The 18,758-nt window shown below is 39.7% G+C and overlaps 2 protein-coding genes across 25 annotated transcripts in view; one reads left to right on the top strand and one right to left on the bottom strand.

Moving 5' to 3' along the window:
* dnm1a (dynamin 1a) overlaps positions 1-4,137 on the top strand; it is a 39,899-nt gene extending 35,762 nt beyond the window's left edge. For 5 of the 18 annotated variants that reach the window (XM_077623574.1, XM_077623584.1, XM_077623575.1 and 2 more), the window contains one exon: positions 1,076-4,137. In XM_077623574.1, coding sequence (XP_077479700.1) covers positions 1,076-1,106 — 31 coding nt within the window. In that variant the 3' untranslated portion in view covers positions 1,107-4,137. Of the gene's footprint in view, positions 1-632 lie in introns of all 18 variants that reach the window. The other 13 variants (XM_077623576.1, XM_077623583.1, XM_077623589.1 and 10 more) reach the window with 5 other exon arrangements.
* A 302-nt stretch (positions 4,138-4,439) lies between these two features.
* golga2 (golgin A2) lies at positions 4,440-18,548 on the bottom strand. 7 transcript variants are annotated; one of them, XM_077623567.1, is made up of 28 exons: positions 18,418-18,548; positions 16,204-16,350; positions 15,905-15,973; positions 15,112-15,255; positions 14,661-14,707; positions 14,312-14,375; positions 14,163-14,222; positions 13,885-13,965; positions 12,922-12,960; positions 12,768-12,830; positions 12,072-12,165; positions 11,884-11,990; positions 11,739-11,797; positions 11,464-11,605; positions 11,304-11,393; positions 11,081-11,188; positions 10,653-10,740; positions 10,059-10,201; positions 9,778-9,996; positions 9,359-9,472; positions 8,691-8,915; positions 8,489-8,588; positions 8,280-8,368; positions 7,797-8,073; positions 7,168-7,332; positions 6,978-7,084; positions 6,750-6,915; positions 4,440-6,014 (listed from the first exon to the last, which is right to left on the bottom strand). In XM_077623567.1, exons 1-28 carry the CDS (start codon positions 18,505-18,507, stop codon positions 5,758-5,760), a joined length of 3,354 nt encoding a protein of 1,117 aa, XP_077479693.1. In that variant the 5' UTR covers positions 18,508-18,548; the 3' UTR covers positions 4,440-5,757. The 7 variants fall into 7 exon arrangements, with proteins under 7 accessions (XP_077479693.1, XP_077479694.1, XP_077479696.1 ...); XM_077623568.1 differs by having other exon boundaries at positions 4,440-6,011; XM_077623570.1 differs by lacking the exon at positions 13,885-13,965.
* Positions 18,549-18,758: the final 210 nt, after the last annotated feature.

Here is an 18,758-nt window from a genome sequence, read left to right as displayed (position 1 = left end):
CTGATGGATGAGAAATTTTAAAAGCTAGGGCGGGACTTTAATGTGATTAATTACAAGAAAAAAAATATGATATATTTATTTTTTATAAAAATATATATATTTTGTAACATATACATAATTCGGAAAATTGCACATATTGAAGATGGAAATACAAAATATATTTCATTTTAACGAAATCTATCTTGATACTAATATACAATAGAATACACTGTTCGAGTGTTAATAAAAAATGCTTATAAATATATATATATATATATATATTTAGATTTAAATATATATAAACACACACACATACACAGATTTATTCAACTGCCATCTCTTGTTCTGTTCATTTTTCAATCATTTCATGTGTGTTAAAAATATTCACGCCTGTGTACGTACGTATATATCTATTAGGTCATAGACTAAGCTTTATTGAAATTTTTTTAATTGATATTTCTGGGAAACTGCCATTAATTAGGACTAAGTGAGAACAAATTTGCTAATTGAGTGCCACAGATGGTACTAATAAACTCCACGGGGACCATTGTTAGGGAAAGAGTTATTTAGATTTTTTTTTCATTTTTTATTGTAAATCAAGTCCTGCCCAGTTTTTTCGTTTTACCACCACGCAACCACACTTCTTTCCACAGAATCACAATCACAGACCAGTGAGGACTAACCTTTCCGGTATGTTGGCGCTGTCTGCCATTTTAGACTGCAGCAGCCCTCCTTTCTTCTTCCTCTCCATTTTTCTTTTAAACTCATTTTTTTGTTTTCCTTCCAGAGTGCTGCATGGAATACACACACACATATGCACAATTACAAAAACATTGTGCGTTGCGTGAATTTTCAGTCTTAACCCCCGAAAGAGTTTAACGTTTGCCTGCGTTGAAGTGGTGTTTTGTGTCATTGTTCATGTGTGTTTTGCCTACCTGTTGAAAACATGACAAATTTCTTAATAAGAGTCTATACTAGTGATAAAGTCAATTAAATTTAAGGAAGATTGGACGCCAGATGATTGGGCATCTAGAGATTAGAAAATATATATCTTTTTGTGTATGTGCCCCCACCCTCTTTGTGTGTGCCCTAACAGTCGGAGACCCCCACCTTCTCCGACCCACTAGACCTCCGAGCTCCTCCTCCTTCCTCCCCTTCTTGCATCTTTCTTCATCGGGCGACGGCGCCACCTTCCTGTTCTCTGCGGCGCCGGCTCCATCCTCCCGCTCTTACCTCCGCCTTCTCAAATAGCGCCACCTGTCCATCGTACAAACACTCGACACCTCTGCTAGTGCGCCTTGTCACGCCCGCGCTAGCCGTCCTCCACGTACGCAACCCGTTGGCCATCTTGAATTTCAAAGTACACTCGCTACAGTGGTACGAAATACACCATGTTGCCTACACGATTGCATGTGCAACAATATAGTATAAAAAAAACTGATAGTAATACTTCTAAATGTTACTTCTAAATGACATGTCATTGTCTTGTGTGAGTTTTACTTAAAATCATCACCTCTCAAAATAATCACCTGTTATTTTTATTTTGAAAACCGTTCGTAAATATGACAAAAAAAATCTTCAAAGGGTCGATTTGTTGTGTTTCCTAAAGAATCTGGAAAAACAACAAAAAATATTAAGTGATTGCGTTGATATTTTGGTCCGTAATCTCTCCTGGGTCACCTACTAGAAATTTTGGGGGCATTTACAGCTCACGACCACCGATTCAAGGACATTTTTTGTATTTTTTTTTTTTTTTACAGTTTTGTGACTCTTATGTGCAGTTATAAGTGAATAGAGGCAGTGGAGACGTATGGGGAAGTTTTGTCACATCTTGGTGAAATTGTATTTTTTTCCCCAAAAACTGGCTGAATTTTATTGACCACTGAATTATCTGAATTGGACAAGCACTTGAGGACGAACAAGATTTAGGAAATCTGAAACGTTTCCGCCATTGGAACTGACTTTTTTTAGCAGGTCACATGCATAGCTTTTTTTGTTTTGTTTTCTATACAGACGATTGTCTATGCCAGAACATATTTCATCGTGTAGCAAAATTTTTGCACCACTGTAGCTGCCTTGATTTTCAATTCAAAGGGCCAACGAGTTGCGTGTGCGCAGGACAGGCAGCATTGGCGCACCAGACAGCACACTGACAACCTTCACTTACCTCCTGCATGGCCCTCTATGACACACAAAAAGACATCATAGACTATGTAGTACGTAAAGCAGTTATACAAGCATAACCACAAGTTAACCACTGTATTGCAAAATTTAAAGAAAAACAACTCACCTGATAAAGATCTAGAAAAAAGCATCGCGTGATACAGCGGGCGCCATTTTATGAAATGTTTTGGTTGCAAATTTGCCGATAAATACATTTTAGTTGTTTTCCTACTAGCCTTTTCCAACATGATACGGCCATACAATAATTGTGCTCGTCACATTTAAACGGAAACGATCCGATGAAAAAAATGCAAGTTGTATTTACTTGATTCCTGCAAGTAACCCTTTGGCTCCTGTTCTGAGGTATGGGAGACAGTCTCAGACACTTTTTAAACCGTTTAGATGGCAACAACAGGGCAGAGCGTCGCCAAGAGTTCGACTTTTCGCATTTTTACAATACCCCCCAAATTTTGTCTCCATCTAAACGATATGGAAATCCGGGAAAGTTCTTGTCTTTCCCCTATTGCCACGAAAACGGCCTAATTATCCTTAACTATTAACTATAACTACTATAAAGATGGTTTTCCCTCCCGTTCTGAAGCCTGCAGTTCATAGTGCAGTGCAGTTACATATGAACAAATACAGTTTTATTGTGCAATTTGTACGGTGCGGCTTAGAATCAGGTGCGCCTTATAGTCCTGAAATTACAGTACTTTTCCTCCGAACATTAACGCTTAAAAAATTTCAAAAAGCCAAAGAAAAAGCGAAACACTCACCAAGTTCTTCCTGTTGTAGTCTTGCAGGGTCCTTTGTTGTAACATCTCCCTTGCATGACGGTCGTCTCGTACACTCTTTCTTTCTGAACAGCAGGCTTACAAAAGGGTGCCGGAAGACACCCCACTTCACTCTTCTTATTTTCCATCTCTTCATCACTGCACAGAAGCTATGCAATGCAGTCCTTCAGCCCTCACACACTTTAACTCATTGGCTGCCATTGACAACTACTGTTGCACCAATACCATTTTTTTTGGCTAATTCTGTTACCTGCCTGTATTGTATTGGGCAATGCCAATACCGCACCAATACCACATTGTTTGGAACATTGGAAGGGGATGAACAAACATTAATTTGCTGCCACCCTCCCACAGCAAATGACTTGGACATGTTCTCATGTTAAACTAGAGATTCTTTTTAAGAACCAATTTATTGCTTCTCTATAATTGTCAATGGCACTGAAAGAGTTAAAAAAAATCACATTTAAAAACAAAAAAAATACTTAAATGAAACTGTTACCTTCTCAAGGCGGGATATGAATAAAAAGTGCAATACTGTAGCATGTTTCTGTGCCCGTACCCCTACATAGAACCTATTATCTTCGAAATATGTGAATTAAAAATTAATAACCTGCCCTTGTTTTTCTGCTTTTTTTCTTTGTCAGTGGTCACGGGGGTGAGTGAGACGATGCGTTCAATGTACACCTTTCTGCTGTTTAATCTCTGTGCCGTGTTGTATTTTTGGGAGTCCTTCAAACCGAAATATCATGAATCAATCAAGAAATGAGGAAAAAAAAATACTTACAAATAGTGAATAATCTATGACAGAGCATATCTTTGCTGTTGTTCTGTACAGACTGCGTGTGTTGTGCATTTTACTGTTTAAAGTAGGGTCCCTACACCCCCCCACCCTTGAATATATGTGACCCGTTTACCATTTTGGCCCAGGGACCCTGAATCTGGACAACTTTAGAAAGAAAAAAAACATGAAAATGAATGATTATCATCTGTATTTAACTTTCAGGCTTAACCTGATTCTTGATGTAAACGGATTTTGGTGAGATGTTGAATACTGTGGTGTAGCAGAGAGATGTTGTTGTTGTTTTCTCCCTCATTCCAGGGCAATGTACTGTGACTGTTACTGTGGATGCAACCATGAGCGCACCCTGCAGGACTGCTGTGACATTGTTCATGTATAGAAATAAACTGCAGTGTACTGAGATGTTTGGTGTCCTTTTTTGGGATCTCTTGTACCTGTAGATATTTTCATTCCAGGTTAAAAGAAAGTCGAGGTGTTGTAGTTAATGGTGTGTACACTGTCATTGTGGGGGATTAAATTTTTCTTGGATGGACCACAACGAAATTTGGTAGATTCTAAGGATCAAACGGGGCTTTTTCCAAGTCATCTTTAGCCTTTAAATGAAAAATTGCAAATATATAAATTAATTTAGCAAAAATGAAACAAATGGATCAATTCCAAAGAAGTGCTATTTCTTATACGCATTTACACAAAATGGATTCATGTGATGTTTCGCAATTAATTTTATTCAGTAGAGAGAAACAAAAAATAAAATAAAAATCAAAGCAAAAAAAAATCTATTTACTTGCATATTCTTACAACATCAAAACTGATTGGTTGAGATACTAAATCATTCCAAACTAATAATAAATAGAATATATCCTCTCTTTTTGTCATTCTTTGTATTAAATCTTAGCTTGTCATCACTAACCACCTCCTACTGCAGATCCATTACGTACACGCCCAACCACATAAATATACAATATCATACACACTTACAGTATTTACACCCCATCAGCCTTAAATGATAACTTTCCTCTCAATGCAAAGTAACAGTGTAAAAAAAGAAAAAAGAAAAACAAGAAAGATACCGCCGTATTTGATGAATAAATAGCCAGGCTAAAGTTTGGGTGCCAAATTGAAATTCAACAAGCTAGAATCAATCTATCAAGATTTTTTTTAGAAGCTGCTGATGAAGCAAATCTGCAGCTATGACAGTTATCAATTTGAGCTGTTGACAAATTAGAACTCGTGGGAGCGCTGTTAACCATTTTACCTTCTGAAACAAGTAACTATCATCACTGTCATGCATGGACATTTATATTTAAAAAAAAAATAAGAAAATGCTGGAAAGAAACCCAACTTACTGACATGCCAGTGTTTTGCAAGACGTCGATGAATACAATTGCAATTTGCAGTTGTTGCAAATATCCTCAGCATCCTCTCTTTTTCATTTTGCTGGAGTTCACAATTTCCAGGTGGAGTATTTGGTAGCAAAGTAACAAATGAAGAGATGAGGAACGAGGAAGCAAAGCAGCTGGAACGCAAGGAATGAGGAAGGAATTTCATGGCTGCTCAGTACAATATGAGCAATACACTAAATGGAGATTACATACAGTTTTGGCAAATATTGCAAGAAAAGTTTAGTTACTTACTCTTCTATCAGTCCTACTTAATTCCTTCAAAAATGGACGCCTCAGCCGGAGAGGCGTCATAGGATCCGTCGTCGTCAAGCTTTGTACAAACAGTTTTAGTGCAATTAACTCATTGGCTGCCGTTGACGAGACAGACGTCCAATCGTGCGGGTGCTTTCATCCTTAAATGAGCTCATCATTGATACGAGGGTGATTGGACGTCTAGCATAGTCAACGGATTGAAAGAGTTAACTATTTCCTCATCAACTTTTACATTTCCAGTTTTTTTAAAGTAGTACATTCAAACCTGATACATCTCAAGTAAGGAGACGCCTGGCCAAGTAATTGCGCGCCGGCGGCCACCATTTTCCACGCTGTTCGATCAATGTGCGAGCAAGCGTCGAGGGCATCACACGACCAGGATCTTCACCTCGTCCCGCTCGTCGGGACGGTAGAAGAAGGGGACGCACGGGTTGTCGCCCATGAATGGGGCAGCCCGCGGCGGGTTGCGGATCTCCTGCAGCAGTTGCATGATCTGCCGCGCCGTGCCGTCCGACTCAGGCAACGCTGGCGGCGATGGCTCGGGATTGGTGGAGGGACGGGTGCCAGTAGCGGGTGTCTCCTGGTGAGGGGTGGGCTCAGAAAGGGGGATGATCTCCATTGCTTCTGGGGCGCGGAAAGAGAAATTAATTAGCTTGTGCACAGAAAATTTTGAACATTTATATTTTCCCCAAAATATGTAAACAAGTAAAAAAAATATTTTAATACTGAATTACTGCATGCTTACTTTAATGTAAAAGTAATTGCTATTGGGGCTCACTGTCACCCTCTGACTTCAATTGGATTGGACAGCTAAGAGTATTAAATTCCTGAAATCCGAAGCAAAGGGATAACTGGCTGGAAGCACTGTTTTTAATGACGTGCATTTTTAATGGCTATTTTGACCTGAATATGGCATTTGGCAGTTGGAAGCTACACCCCCAAAAATAAATGTTGCACAGTATCGGAATGTTTTTGTGGTGTATCAGTACCAATACCGATATTGTTGCAACATTAATTATTACAAAGCTTCTTCATATATTTTCACTCAATACAGTTCACCTTTTCAGTCCTTCGCATAGTCACATATATTTTTCAGACATTAGCTTGTCGTAGCAACAGCAAGTCACATTGTCCCTATTGTTAGTCTCGTGTCTAAAATATGGCTTTTTAGGTATTATTTTGCTGCTTTTTTTTTTTTTTTACTATTGTTGCCCTTTACTGTTGGGCTATTACATATTTGTTAAAAAAAATATCACTTTGCAATAATTCTGTACTACACAAAGCCTAGTACCCCCACAGTATAAAAAAGATAAGAACACGTCGCACAGCCTATCAGAAACAAACCTTGGCCAAGCTCACCTAGCTCACTGCTGTCATCGGTGTGCCCTCGGCGGTCCTCACCGGCGGGGAGAAGGTCAGGGTCAGAGGAGGCCGCGCTGCCGACAGCTCCGGCGTACCTGCCGTACAAGTCATTTCGCTCGGCCACCAGCCTCATGACGAGGTCTTGCAGTTCTTCCAGCTTAGCCTGGCGGACAGGAAGCAGTTAAGAACTGGCGGTCGTCACCGAGGAGACGTTATCTATGCTACCTTCATCTCCTCTTTGTCCTGAGCCAGCATGCTGATGTAATGCTCCTTCTCTTGGTGCTTCTGCTTCATGATGGCCCTCTGACTCTGGTACAGAGCAATGTACTCTCCTAAAAAACAAAAAAAACAAAGTATGAACTCTCTCAGATCTTTTTGAATCTCAACTAAGTGGCAAAAAAGACAACTCTCTCACCGATTGTGTCCGTCTCGCCGGACAGCTGGATGCAGCGGTGCTCTAGCTCCTCTACCCGCTCTTTCAGGTCAACCTTCTCCTGCATTAGCGATGTGAACCGATGCTGGAGCTTCTCCATCGCTGTCTGTAAGGCCTGATGAACTTCCGGTGGAACGGTGCCTCCTTCTGTACACGGTAGGTCATTGGCAAGCTCAATGTATTTGAACACTTTTTGACAGCACTCCTTTAAATTTAAATGAGTTCATCCCTAGTAGACAGCAAGTCCATTTGAACTGGAAGGGCCGGGCAGTGAATGAACAGCTTAAAGTTGGCTTTTAACACTTAACTCTCACTTGTCACATCTATCCATGTTGTAATTGCTAATTTCATATCGCTATGTTACTGTGACAGTAAATTGATACTTTTTAAAGATAGACAAATGTTACCAAATCTTTTTAAACGCATTGGCTGCCATTGACAGCAATAAATGTCCGACCCATTTAAAGTGCGAGGGTGCCAGCGAATGAACCTTGCTCAACACTCCCACTTCATATGAATGGGATGTATTCTCATGATTAACTCATTTCAATTCACAAAAGAAGAATGATGGGACTATCATCAATGGCACTGAAAGAGTTCTTTTGGCTCACCTGAATGTTGGTGATGGTGTTCACAGTGACTATGTTGGGCCTGAGTATCTTCATGCTCATGATGGTGATCATGGTTGTGATCGTGATGGTGATCGTGGTGGTGATCGTAGTGGTGATCGTGGTTGTGATCGTGTTGATGCTCGTTGTGTGAAAGGCTGAGTGCAACAGCGGCCTGGTGTTTTGCGGCCACATGGAGTCGACGCTCCTCCTTTAATTGCCTCCAAGCCTCGTCCCGCTCGGCCTCCAACCTAGCTAACGTAGCACGGATGAACTCTTCCTGCGGAGGCAGTAGAATCGGTTATTATTATGATGTAGCAATTTCCACTGTTCATGTCATTTCCCAACATTCCAACTTCAAAACGTTTAAAAAAAAAGATCATGACACATGAAATGTATTTTGCACCTAATTTTAACGGTTGCTTTTTACTGCAGAAATTAAATAAAGCAGAGATAGGCAAAGGAATGGGAAAAATTAATTCTCACCATTTCTTTCTGACTCTCAAAGTCTTGAGGGATGACAATGGAGGAGGACTCAGTTGTATCCTGTTGAGACTGGATCTCCACTCCATCTCCTGGGAGTCATTTATAAAGAAATTGCTTACTGCATCATATATGTAGGTTGTCTATTTGTTTGTATAACTACAACACAAGGAGGCCATTTTGACAAAGACAGTAAGAATTAAGCGACCAACCTTCAGCTCTAGTACTCATGGCAAGATCTGAACTCTCGAGCAGTTCTTTCACGTCAGCCTTTAACTGCTCATTATCTTTCACCAAATGATTCAAATGCTCCTAAAAGTGGAAACAAGGCACAGTTTCACTGTTTCAAATTTTCAGATCCAGTTTCACTATTCTCAGATTAAAATAATAGTGGCAGGCACACAAGCCCCCAACCTGAGCTTGCTTCAGTTCGTTCTGGCTGACTTCCAGCTGAGCACGGCCCTGAGATTCGTCATGTTGCAGTCGATCCATAATCTGGCTTTGCGTGTAGTACTGCTGGTGGAGCTGCTCCCTCTCGGAGGCCAGCGCTTGGTAAGCGGCACTGTACTGCTGCAGGTGGGCTGCCACTTGGTCCCTCTGCTCAGTCAGTGCTTGAGCTTCCTTGGATTTCTCTTCCAGCTTTTGGTAGGTAAGACAAAAGTATAATTAGTACTGGGTGAATTTTTACCAACTTTTTTAAGGAGGCAATAAGTAGAAAGGGCAAAAAAGGCTTAAAAAAATACTCTTACGAGGCACTCGTTGGCTCCTAACAACAGTGATAAACCCTTCCTCTGTGCTCCTAATAACAGTGATAAACCCTTCCTCTGTATTTGTACTCTCAGCCCTCAAATACAAAGTATACTAACTTTAAAAGCCACAAACTCGCTATCATCTATAAACATAGCTAGCATATCTGTGACAAAAACAATAGTGATTCCCAAACATTTGTCGCAGCACATCTCATCTTCAAAGGATCCAAATTCACTAATTTGGTCAGAAATGTTTTTTCCCCTCATAAATAATGAACCTTTCTTCATTTGTACTTCATTTTTGTAGGGAAAAACTGATTGAGAAGACCAAACCTGCTCTTTGCCATTGTGCAGCTGCTCCTGGAGCTCTCCCATCCTACGTGCCAGCTCTTTTTTAACATGCTGCTCTGACTGAATGGCGTTGGTCAGCTCCATGTTCTCATTTGTCTGCAGAAAATAAGAAAAGAGAAGCGAATGTTTACTGTTAACTCATTGACAACAATATACACCCAATTCCTTTAAAATGAGGACTGGCTGTGAATGCATTTGTTCATTCACCCCTCCCATCTTAATGTATTGAACACAGTGTGACATCAATGGTCAATGGCAGCCAAAGAGTTCAATGAGAGTCTAATTAAGGGTTAAAATGCTAAAATTAGGGGGGAAACTATCCATCAGAAAAACAGATGAGATAAGTTTCACCTCTGTTAGGACTTTAAAGTAGAAAAGCAAATCAATGGTTTAAAAATCACCAGTTGAACAAAGCCGTTCTGCAACTCAGCAAGCTGGTCCTTCAGCGTTCGATTCTGTGTGAGAGCACGACTGATGGTCGCCTTGTCTGATTGGACGTCTTCCAGCATGCGGCGACGGTCCTCCGTGTCCTCGGCCTGCCGATGCGCTTGCTGCTCCAGATCCAACAGACGCGACTCTTGCTCTGAGCACAGGCGACTCAGCTGCTCGTTGTCACACAGCTTAAATGAGAAGTTGCAGTCTTAATGCTTGGAAAACTTTCAGGGAGACAATGACGACATACTTGCGACTGGTACTGCGCTTCAAGAGATTCTTTTTCTTGTTGCAGGGTTTGGAGCGCTTCCTGTAGAGCTGATTCATTCTGTGATGGGCCTGGGGACTGAGTTTCTGCAGCACTCTGATTTTCTCTCTCTTTGGACTGTAATGCTGGTAAAAGTGGAGAAGAAAAATTTACATGCTCAGTTGTTGAATCCTATGGCTATTGGCCCCAAAATTTGTGCCGCGGTTAGGCCCGGGTGATAGAATGTTAATAAAAAATGAAATTTAAATGAAGATAAACTGAAATATACTCTAGTTATAAACCCCAACAACATTTATCTTTATGTTTTTTTTATTTCATGCTCATGTTTTAAATGCCAATGACAGTGCTATACATCCAATCCATTATAACTGAATTTATCTTTCCGAGTCCAAATGTATTAGACATCTACTGGGAGCCAGAGAGTTCAATGATCAATCTAAAAAGAGTTTTTGTCTTTTGCTCCAATTATCTCCTAAAAAAAGTGCTAGAAAACAATTGGGGAAAAGAACATACATCCAGTTGTTGGCTCAGGCCGTGCAACTGTACAAGATTTAGCTATAAACATAACTGGCTTACCTGCAGCATTCCTTAGCTCTGAGATTGTATCTTCAAGTTGTTGGACTTTTTCAATATTTCTGTCCCTCTCCTCTGCAACCAGTGAAACCTTGAAGACATGATAAAATATAGTCACACCAAAGCATTTAGACCAGAAACCCCTGAGAATTGTGATACAGCATTTAATAATTAGCAATAATGTATTATTGATGGTAGCTTTGCATGTTGATGTATGTTTCAACATGAAACCCATTCAGATTGAATTGTAATGCACAAACAAGTCTTTATTGTATACCAAAGACAGTAAATATGATGGACAAGTCCAAAGACTGTAAATGCTTAGGCCCTGAAACATGACAATGCAGGTGTCTACTGTACTATTAAATATAAATCCCTGGGTATATTTGATGTCATTAATCACATCTCCTTTAAATCTTCCCATGGATTACTTGTGTTAACAGCTGCTCTGTTTTGTCCTTCCAAACGCGGCCTCCTTCCTGGATCTGCTCCGCATAGCAGTCCCTCTCTGTCTTCAGCTGAGCAACCGACTCCATCAGCTTCGGCAAGAAAAACAAGAGGTGGAAAGTCAAAATTGTTCTAAATTAAAATAGGCAATATTTACTTAAGTTATTACAGTGTTCAAGGCCAACAATCTGTGTTGCCGCCCAATACCTGATGGTTGTGGACTTCCATCTGCTGCTTTTCCTCTAGCAGCGACTGAATCTGCTGGCTGGAACTATTGGGATCTGACTGGGTAGAGAACTGGGTCCCCCCCAAAAAAAAATCAATGTAGATGTATGTATCACAAATAGGCATAATCATGATCACTGACTTGCTGCAACATGAGGTCAGCAATCTCAAGTCTCTTGCGGAGATCCTCCACCTCCAGCCTCAACGATGCCGTCTCTTGCGCTCTTTGCTGTAGCTGCTCGGATAACTCCGAGCTCTGCTGTTTGGACTCATCGTTCAAATTGCTAAAAAGCAAAAAAAATTGTGTCCAGTTTTTAAATCTGGACACATCTGGCGGTCTTTTATTATGGAGAAACCACAAAAAAACAAGCATCCCAAAAAATACAACTAAATTTGACAAAATAAAATATAACTTACTTTTGTCTAAATACCTCTAGCCTCATGGCATCTCTCTCTTTTTCTAACTCTTTGTTGTGCTGCAGCAAAAGGAATGATTCACAAAAACATTTTACTTAACAGTGTGTACAATGACATTTTTCATCATTTTCCCTGTCATAACTACCTTTTCAAACTGTTTTTGTTGTGTTGATACAGATGACAGAGTTCGCTCCAGCTCTGACACTCTCTGCTTTGTTGCCTGCAGTCGACTATTCAACTCCTCAGCCTCTCCTAAAAACAAGAGAACATTTAAAGGCAAAGAAACCACAGCTAAGGCTAGTGTATATTAGAAAAAAAGTGAAACACACACACCTGCTTTTTGTCGTGCAGCCTGTTGTGTGTACTGTAATGCGGTCTGTAGCTCAGATTTTTCCGAGACCAGTATTCCAATGGTTTGAATGTGAACCTTGGGAGAAGAAATGAAGTATGGGGTCATGAATTTTGTCCCTAAATTGAATTACTGCTTTTGCAACGCAACAGTTAGATTGATAGAGATGGACAATGAGAAAAACTATGGCAAAAATATAGACTGGAGATAGAGCTATCTGGAGGCCAATGGGGTGCAGTATTGTGGCATATGGAATCCCACCAATGTAGCAGGTCGGTGTAAATTGGACACCATCTGCTAGCCAAAAATGTGGCTTTCAGGAAGCAGTTTATTTACGACAATGACGATGGAAATGTAAACAGATGATAGTAATATATTTTTTTATATATATCATCGTATCGCTCAGCACTTGTCTAGACCACATACAACCTTCTATATTTACCAGTAAAGTCGTCCAGAAACACAGGACCATTTACATGTGAAATTCAACCTAGTGTGAACATCACTACGTGTTAGCAATTAACTAACTGATGGCCACAGAAGTCCAATCCATTTGAAGTGGGACTAGATCACGGGGGTTGAATGAACGTACATGTCAAACTAATGTAATGGCGCTCTTTCAAATAACATGTTATCTTACACAAAAGGTTGAATTTCCAGCCAGAAGTGCGAGAATGTACCTGTAACTGTTCCCGCATGGCTCCCTGCTCTTTGGAAAACTTTTGATCAAATTCCTTTCGTTCCTGAATAGACAGAAATGCAAAATGGCATGAATGCACAAGAGAGATGAGCCTCTGGGGGAAATATGAAGATGAAGAGAGGCGGGTAAACAACCTTCTGCAGCTGATCATTGAGCTCCTGTGATTGTTGTGCCTGAGTAAGCAAAAGAACACAAGCTACGGTTATCATTCCTAATGTCTAAGTCTTAAAGAAGTGGATTTTCACACTGTTTACTGTACAACAAACAGTATTAATTTGTATATGACTCTGGCTAGACGTTGCATTAAAAATATATATAAAGTATGCTGTTAATTTACATCGCCAAGACTTATGAAAGCCGTTCAAAAGAGTTTAAAAATGGAATGTATAATGTTATGTTTAATGTTTGGAACTGAAATAAAATGGCCAACAAGCAATAATCGTTTTCCTGATTGGTTCAAGGTGTGCTTTTTACATCCAGTTGTAAATGCATGTGCTATCTTTGGACATACATTTCTGTAATTATGGATAACTTCCCTCTTGATATTAGATCACTTTCTGTTCATAAGGGGGTACGTATGGGTCACTTCCTGTTAATTTGGTGGAATTTCCTAGTAAGTTAATTTGCAAATTTAAAATTAGATATCCACTCTGGTTATGACCTGCAACAAAATTTCATTTAAACATCAAAAAACGTCCACGGCATTTAAATATAAGCATTCACAGCTGGTCCTACCATTTTAAATGATTTAAATGTCTATTGTTGTCAATGGCAGGCAATAAGTTAAATCTCATCAAGGGATAACCATAAACTTCATTTCAGAAAATCAAATGTGCGGTCAATTTTGCCGAGTTCAATGGACAACTTCAAACCTACTGGACTTTTGATGTTTTTCCCCCTACTATTTGCCCATAAAAATAGCTTAATACAATTCCGTTACCATTCACAGAAATGCATCCTGTTGCTAATAGAAACACTGGAATGAAAATTGAGGGACATGCATACCATTTTGGTAAGGTAATTTGGCATGCCAAAAAAGTAATAGGAAATGCATCACGTGCACTGTGGCATTCATACACTCACAAACAGCATCTTACCAGCTGATCAAGCTTGGTATTGAGCTGAGAGTTTGTTAGGTTGCTGGACTCCAGGGCAGCAGACAGCTCCTGGTTCCGACTCTATCATGTATACATGCATCGGGCAAATGGGGGGGAAATAGAGAAAGATGTGTTCGGGACAAGACAAAAGGGACACCAGAGAGGAGGAGAAACATTTGTAAATGATTAAACATGAGGGCAAACAACAGTGTCTTCAGGTGTGGTGCAAAAAATATGAGCTGTGGAGTGTGAGTAATATAATGAGGATTTTGTCATACATCCAATTCTCTCTCGCCGACAGGTGATGCGCTGTCGCCATTCACGTGTACAACTGACGACTGAAATCACAAAAGAGAATAAAGATTTTTTTTAAATAATAATAAATGCGTTTTGAATCAGATGTGTATTTGGGTTGGCGGAAACGTACCTCAGAGACCAGGCCGTTTAATTGCTGCGAGAGCTGTCGCAAACTCTCTGTGGAAGACAGTTGTCTGCAGAACAACAAACACACAAATTAAAGTAACACCATTCACTGCCTAAACTCTTCTGTTCATTGATGGCGACAACTGTCCAATCAGTTTGAGCTTTAAGGGTTGCCCGCGAATGAACGTTTTCCAGTTTAAACAGGTTTGACTAGTGATAAACTCATTTCAATTTGCGCGCCACGTGACTGGACGTTTGTCAGCATCAATCGCAAAGAAAGAAAACAATTACACTATAGAGTCACACCAAGTTTTTTAAATTTCGCTAAGGCTAACCAGAATAAACCAATTTACCGATTTTCCTCCATTAAACTCTCATTGCCATTGGAGTCCGGGTATTCCTGCAAAAAATAAAGACCAGACATAAGCTCCAATAAAACAGCAACAGTTTGCTTTCGTGGACATCACATTTTAGGTCATGTAGGCCATTTGCTATACAAGGTGTATTTAAGTATAAATCTAATCGCATCTCATTTTCTGAACCGCTTTAACCTCACTAGGGTCGCGGGGTGTGCTGGACCCTAACCCATCTGACTTCTGGCCAGCCAATCGCAGAGCTTAAGTATAAATATATCATTTATTATTAATAATTATTTTATATACTGTCATGAATAAATCAACTTGTCTAATACATATTCCCAAATGGCTGTGAAATGGCAGCCAATGTGTTAAAATCAATGCACTCTCAGATTATTGTAGATGTGCAATTTCATTAAGATATGAGTCAGCGTTGGTTAAGACACACCTGCAATAGGTCAGTTTGGTGGTTGGGATTCTGCAGGTTAATAGTAGTATTAGTGCTAGTAGAGTTAGACAGAAGTGAGTGCCGGTCAAGCTCGCTTGTTAGCAGCGGACCCGATGACCCGATGTTTTCCATGTCAGCTACGGTCTGAGGTGGCATTTATACAAAAGAATATATACATGATTGTTAGTAACAGTTAGAATTTTTTTTTAAAACAAAGAGGTATTTACACTGTTTACACTGACAACATGCTATTCATGTAATGTATGATAATGAGACTATTTTAGAGACATGCTCTCTTCATCCAAACTGTACTAGTGACAGTAAGTACACTGTATGAAATGCTCAATAAACGGCATTAAGATGGCAGGGAAAAAATAAACTCAAAAGTAGCGTTGCATGACAATATATTTCACTGGAACAAAACTTATGTTTCCACTGGGTAGTTTTAGGTTGCGACTTGCAGCACCCCTTGATACATTTTGACATATATAAATAACATGTCAGTTATTTTAAAAAAAATAGATTGCATCATTTTTCACTAAATGTCGTGGCATCGTGATGTTGTGGTATAGAATGGCTAATGAATCTAATCTTGAAATACACAATTTCTTCAAGACTTCAAGTTGGGCACGTGCTTTTAGCGCCACATGACGAACTTAAGAACTTAACGGCAGTCAAGATGAAGCACTTCAAGCATTAATAACACATGAAAAGGAAATGGAGGAGCAGGACACGGATGTTAGGAAAGCATGAAAAAGTGGAACAGACAAGGATAGATGTGCATGCAGCTCACCTGACTTTTGCCATACGCAGGTAGCACTATTCCATTGCTTTGACTAAGTGCTTTGAGAATATTGTCAAACTACAGACATGAGGGAGACAAGGAATGAAAGAGAGGGCAATATTCAGAAGAGAATGACACACAAGAGCCTAGATAGCAGGAATTTTAAGGAATTCTGACAGAGTTGCCGGGGGAATTGGTAAAAGAGAGGATGTTTGTTTCTGAAGAACAAGCAAAGTCTGACTTTACACTATTTTAACTATTCCTATTGGAAGTCTCGAACTACGCAGTCGCTGATGGACCATGCTTACATTGTCTGGAGAGTTTCTGTCACTGGATGGCTCGTCATATTTGGGTTCCTTCCCTTTCCTTTTCTTCTTGGTGCCTGAGCTGCCTAAAACTCCTCCCTTTTCTTCTCCAATATTGGTTGGAGAGCTCTTCTGCTGGAACTCCTTGAGCTGAACCGCACACAAACAATACAGTTAGAATTGATCAATATTACTGTTCAGGGAACCACCAAACTGTTAATGGACAGGTTTAAAAGAATATGTAATCATAAAGGGAGCAGGACATTTCTACAAACATTTGCCTCTTATAATCTCATTTGTCTTTAAATAGTTGAGTGATTTTAAGCAATACACATTAATCTCATCTCATCTAATTTTCTGAACCGCTTAATCCTCATTAGGGTTGCGGGGGTGCTGGAGCCAATCCCAGCTGTCTCCGGGCCAGCGGCGGGGGACCACCTGAATCGATCGCAGGGAAAACCATGCACACTCACACCCATACCTAGGGGCAATTTAGAGTGTCCAATCAGCCTACTAAGCATGTTTTTTGGAATGTGGGAGGAAACCGGAGTACCCAGAGAAAAGCCACGCAGGCAAACATGCAAACTCCACACAGATGGACATGACCTGGATTTGAACCCAGGAACCCAGAGCTTTGATGCTGACATGCTAACCACTCGCGTCACCGGTAACCGCCACCCTAAATTCTAACCCTACATTCTAACCCTAACCCTAAATTCTAAATCTAAGCCTAACCCTACATTCTAACTAACCCTACATTCTAACCCTAAATTCTAACTCTAACCCTAAATTCTAACTCTACATTCTAACTCTAACCCTACATCATAAACCCTAAATTCTAATAATATTATTATTAGAATTTAGGGTTTATGATTTATAAATTCTAACTCTAACCCTAAATTCTAACTCTAACGCTAAATTCTAACTCTAACCCTAACTTCTAATAATCCTAACCCTAAATTCTAACTCTAACCCTAACTTCTAATAATACTAACCCTAAATTCTAACTCTAACCCTAACTTCTAATAATACTAACCCTAAATTCTAATAACCCTACATTCTAACCCTAATGCTAAATTCTAACTCTAAACCTAACCCTAACACTACATTCTAACCCTAACCCTAAATTTAATGGAAAAATATGTGATTGTGACAACCCTAATTCCAATGTTAGCAGTTTCGTTTAAATGAATCCAAGGACAGCAATTTTGTAGCACCCATGAATTCTTTTGCCAATATTTAAGATCATCCCATCTATAAAGCAATTAAAGACTAGGAACCCTAGCTATGCAAGCAAGAATGCAGCCGAGCAAGTCTCCGACATTTCCTCCTACTTGTTTGACAATGCTCGGCATCACGGGAGGAATAGGATTTCATACGAAACATTTATCACCTCATTAAAACTCATTGTTTTCCATTGACATTGATAGACAAATGTTGTGAGGAAATGGATCAAATAGACTGGACAAGTACTTGTGATAAACTCATCTAGACTTAGAGTAAAATGATTTTTTTTAAAGATCCAAAAAATGGACCTCTATCATCGGCTATGGTACACAACACTGAACGAATTCTATACGGAATGGATGGTCTACTAGTAATAAAGTCATTAAAAATAGAGACATATTTGGACAGATATCATCGTCAATGGCACTATACATGCTTAAACCATGCACACAACGCGGGTCAGGGAAGTGGGCTGTCAGCTGTCAAAACACCCCCCGTCATTCCATCCGTCTGACTAGAACTGACGACGAATCAAGTAACAATAAACGTTCCTAAAAACAAAATAGTGACACGATTACACTTGTACCCCGCTCCCTATTCATTAGTTAGCCTTTTTCGCTAACAAACTCAGCCAAGTTAGCACGTAGCCTTCGACAGAATTCATATTTCTTACTTTCTCAGTTATGAAGCAATTCAAAGGCCTTACAATTTGAAGTCATTGATGGTTCAAATAGTACTGGATAGTAGAAATGTCACTCAGAATCGAGATCAGTGTCTATATTCAAGTAAACTTTTAGGTTAAAAGTAAAGGCCGTAATGAAGCCCGGGGAATTCCTAAACACAGATCCGAGAGAGAACCAACAGAGGTCGGACGACGAGTAATGACAATTTCATTGCAGCGGTAATACCGATGTCACAAATAAGAACACGCCATGGGGACACAATACCCAATATACAAACTACATACAATTCTAAATTATTTTATTTTACCTTTTTCTTGGCTGCGGCGAGTTTTATTTGCCTGCTTTGGTCGGCCATCCTGCAGCTGTGGTAGTCAACGACCCGGACGAACCACGTCATCAGTTGGTGTCCATTGGAGTCCTAAACACTAGAGGGCGCACGTTCTAATTTTGTTCATTGAAGGGGGGACATATTTTAAAGAGGAATTATGTAATCATGTATATTTAGTAAATTAAAAAAATAGGAATCTGTCCATGTATCAATACATAAATACGGACATACTTTTGACTATATATATAGAATATTTATTATTCAATTTAATTAAATGCACATTGAGGGTTTGTCACATACTTTGGAAAAAAAATATACTC

Source organism: Stigmatopora argus, chromosome 16 (assembly GCF_051989625.1).
Source record: "Stigmatopora argus isolate UIUO_Sarg chromosome 16, RoL_Sarg_1.0, whole genome shotgun sequence".
NCBI classification, from domain to species: domain Eukaryota; kingdom Metazoa; phylum Chordata; class Actinopteri; order Syngnathiformes; family Syngnathidae; genus Stigmatopora; species Stigmatopora argus.
Note: the sequence above shows the minus strand (reverse complement) of the source record. Positions and strands in the feature narration are given on the sequence as shown.

Coding starts and splice junctions, on each gene's coding strand:
- golga2 (XM_077623567.1), bottom strand. CDS start 18,507: ATGACGTGGTTCGTCCGGGTCGTTGACTACCACAGCTGCAGGATGGCC. Junction 13,966..14,162: donor TCGGCGAGAGAGAATTGGAT/GTATGACAAAAT, acceptor TATACATGATAG/AGTCGGAACCAGGAGCTGTC. Junction 11,394..11,463: donor CTGACCTCATGTTGCAGCAA/GTCAGTGATCAT, acceptor GGGGGGACCCAG/TTCTCTACCCAGTCAGATCC.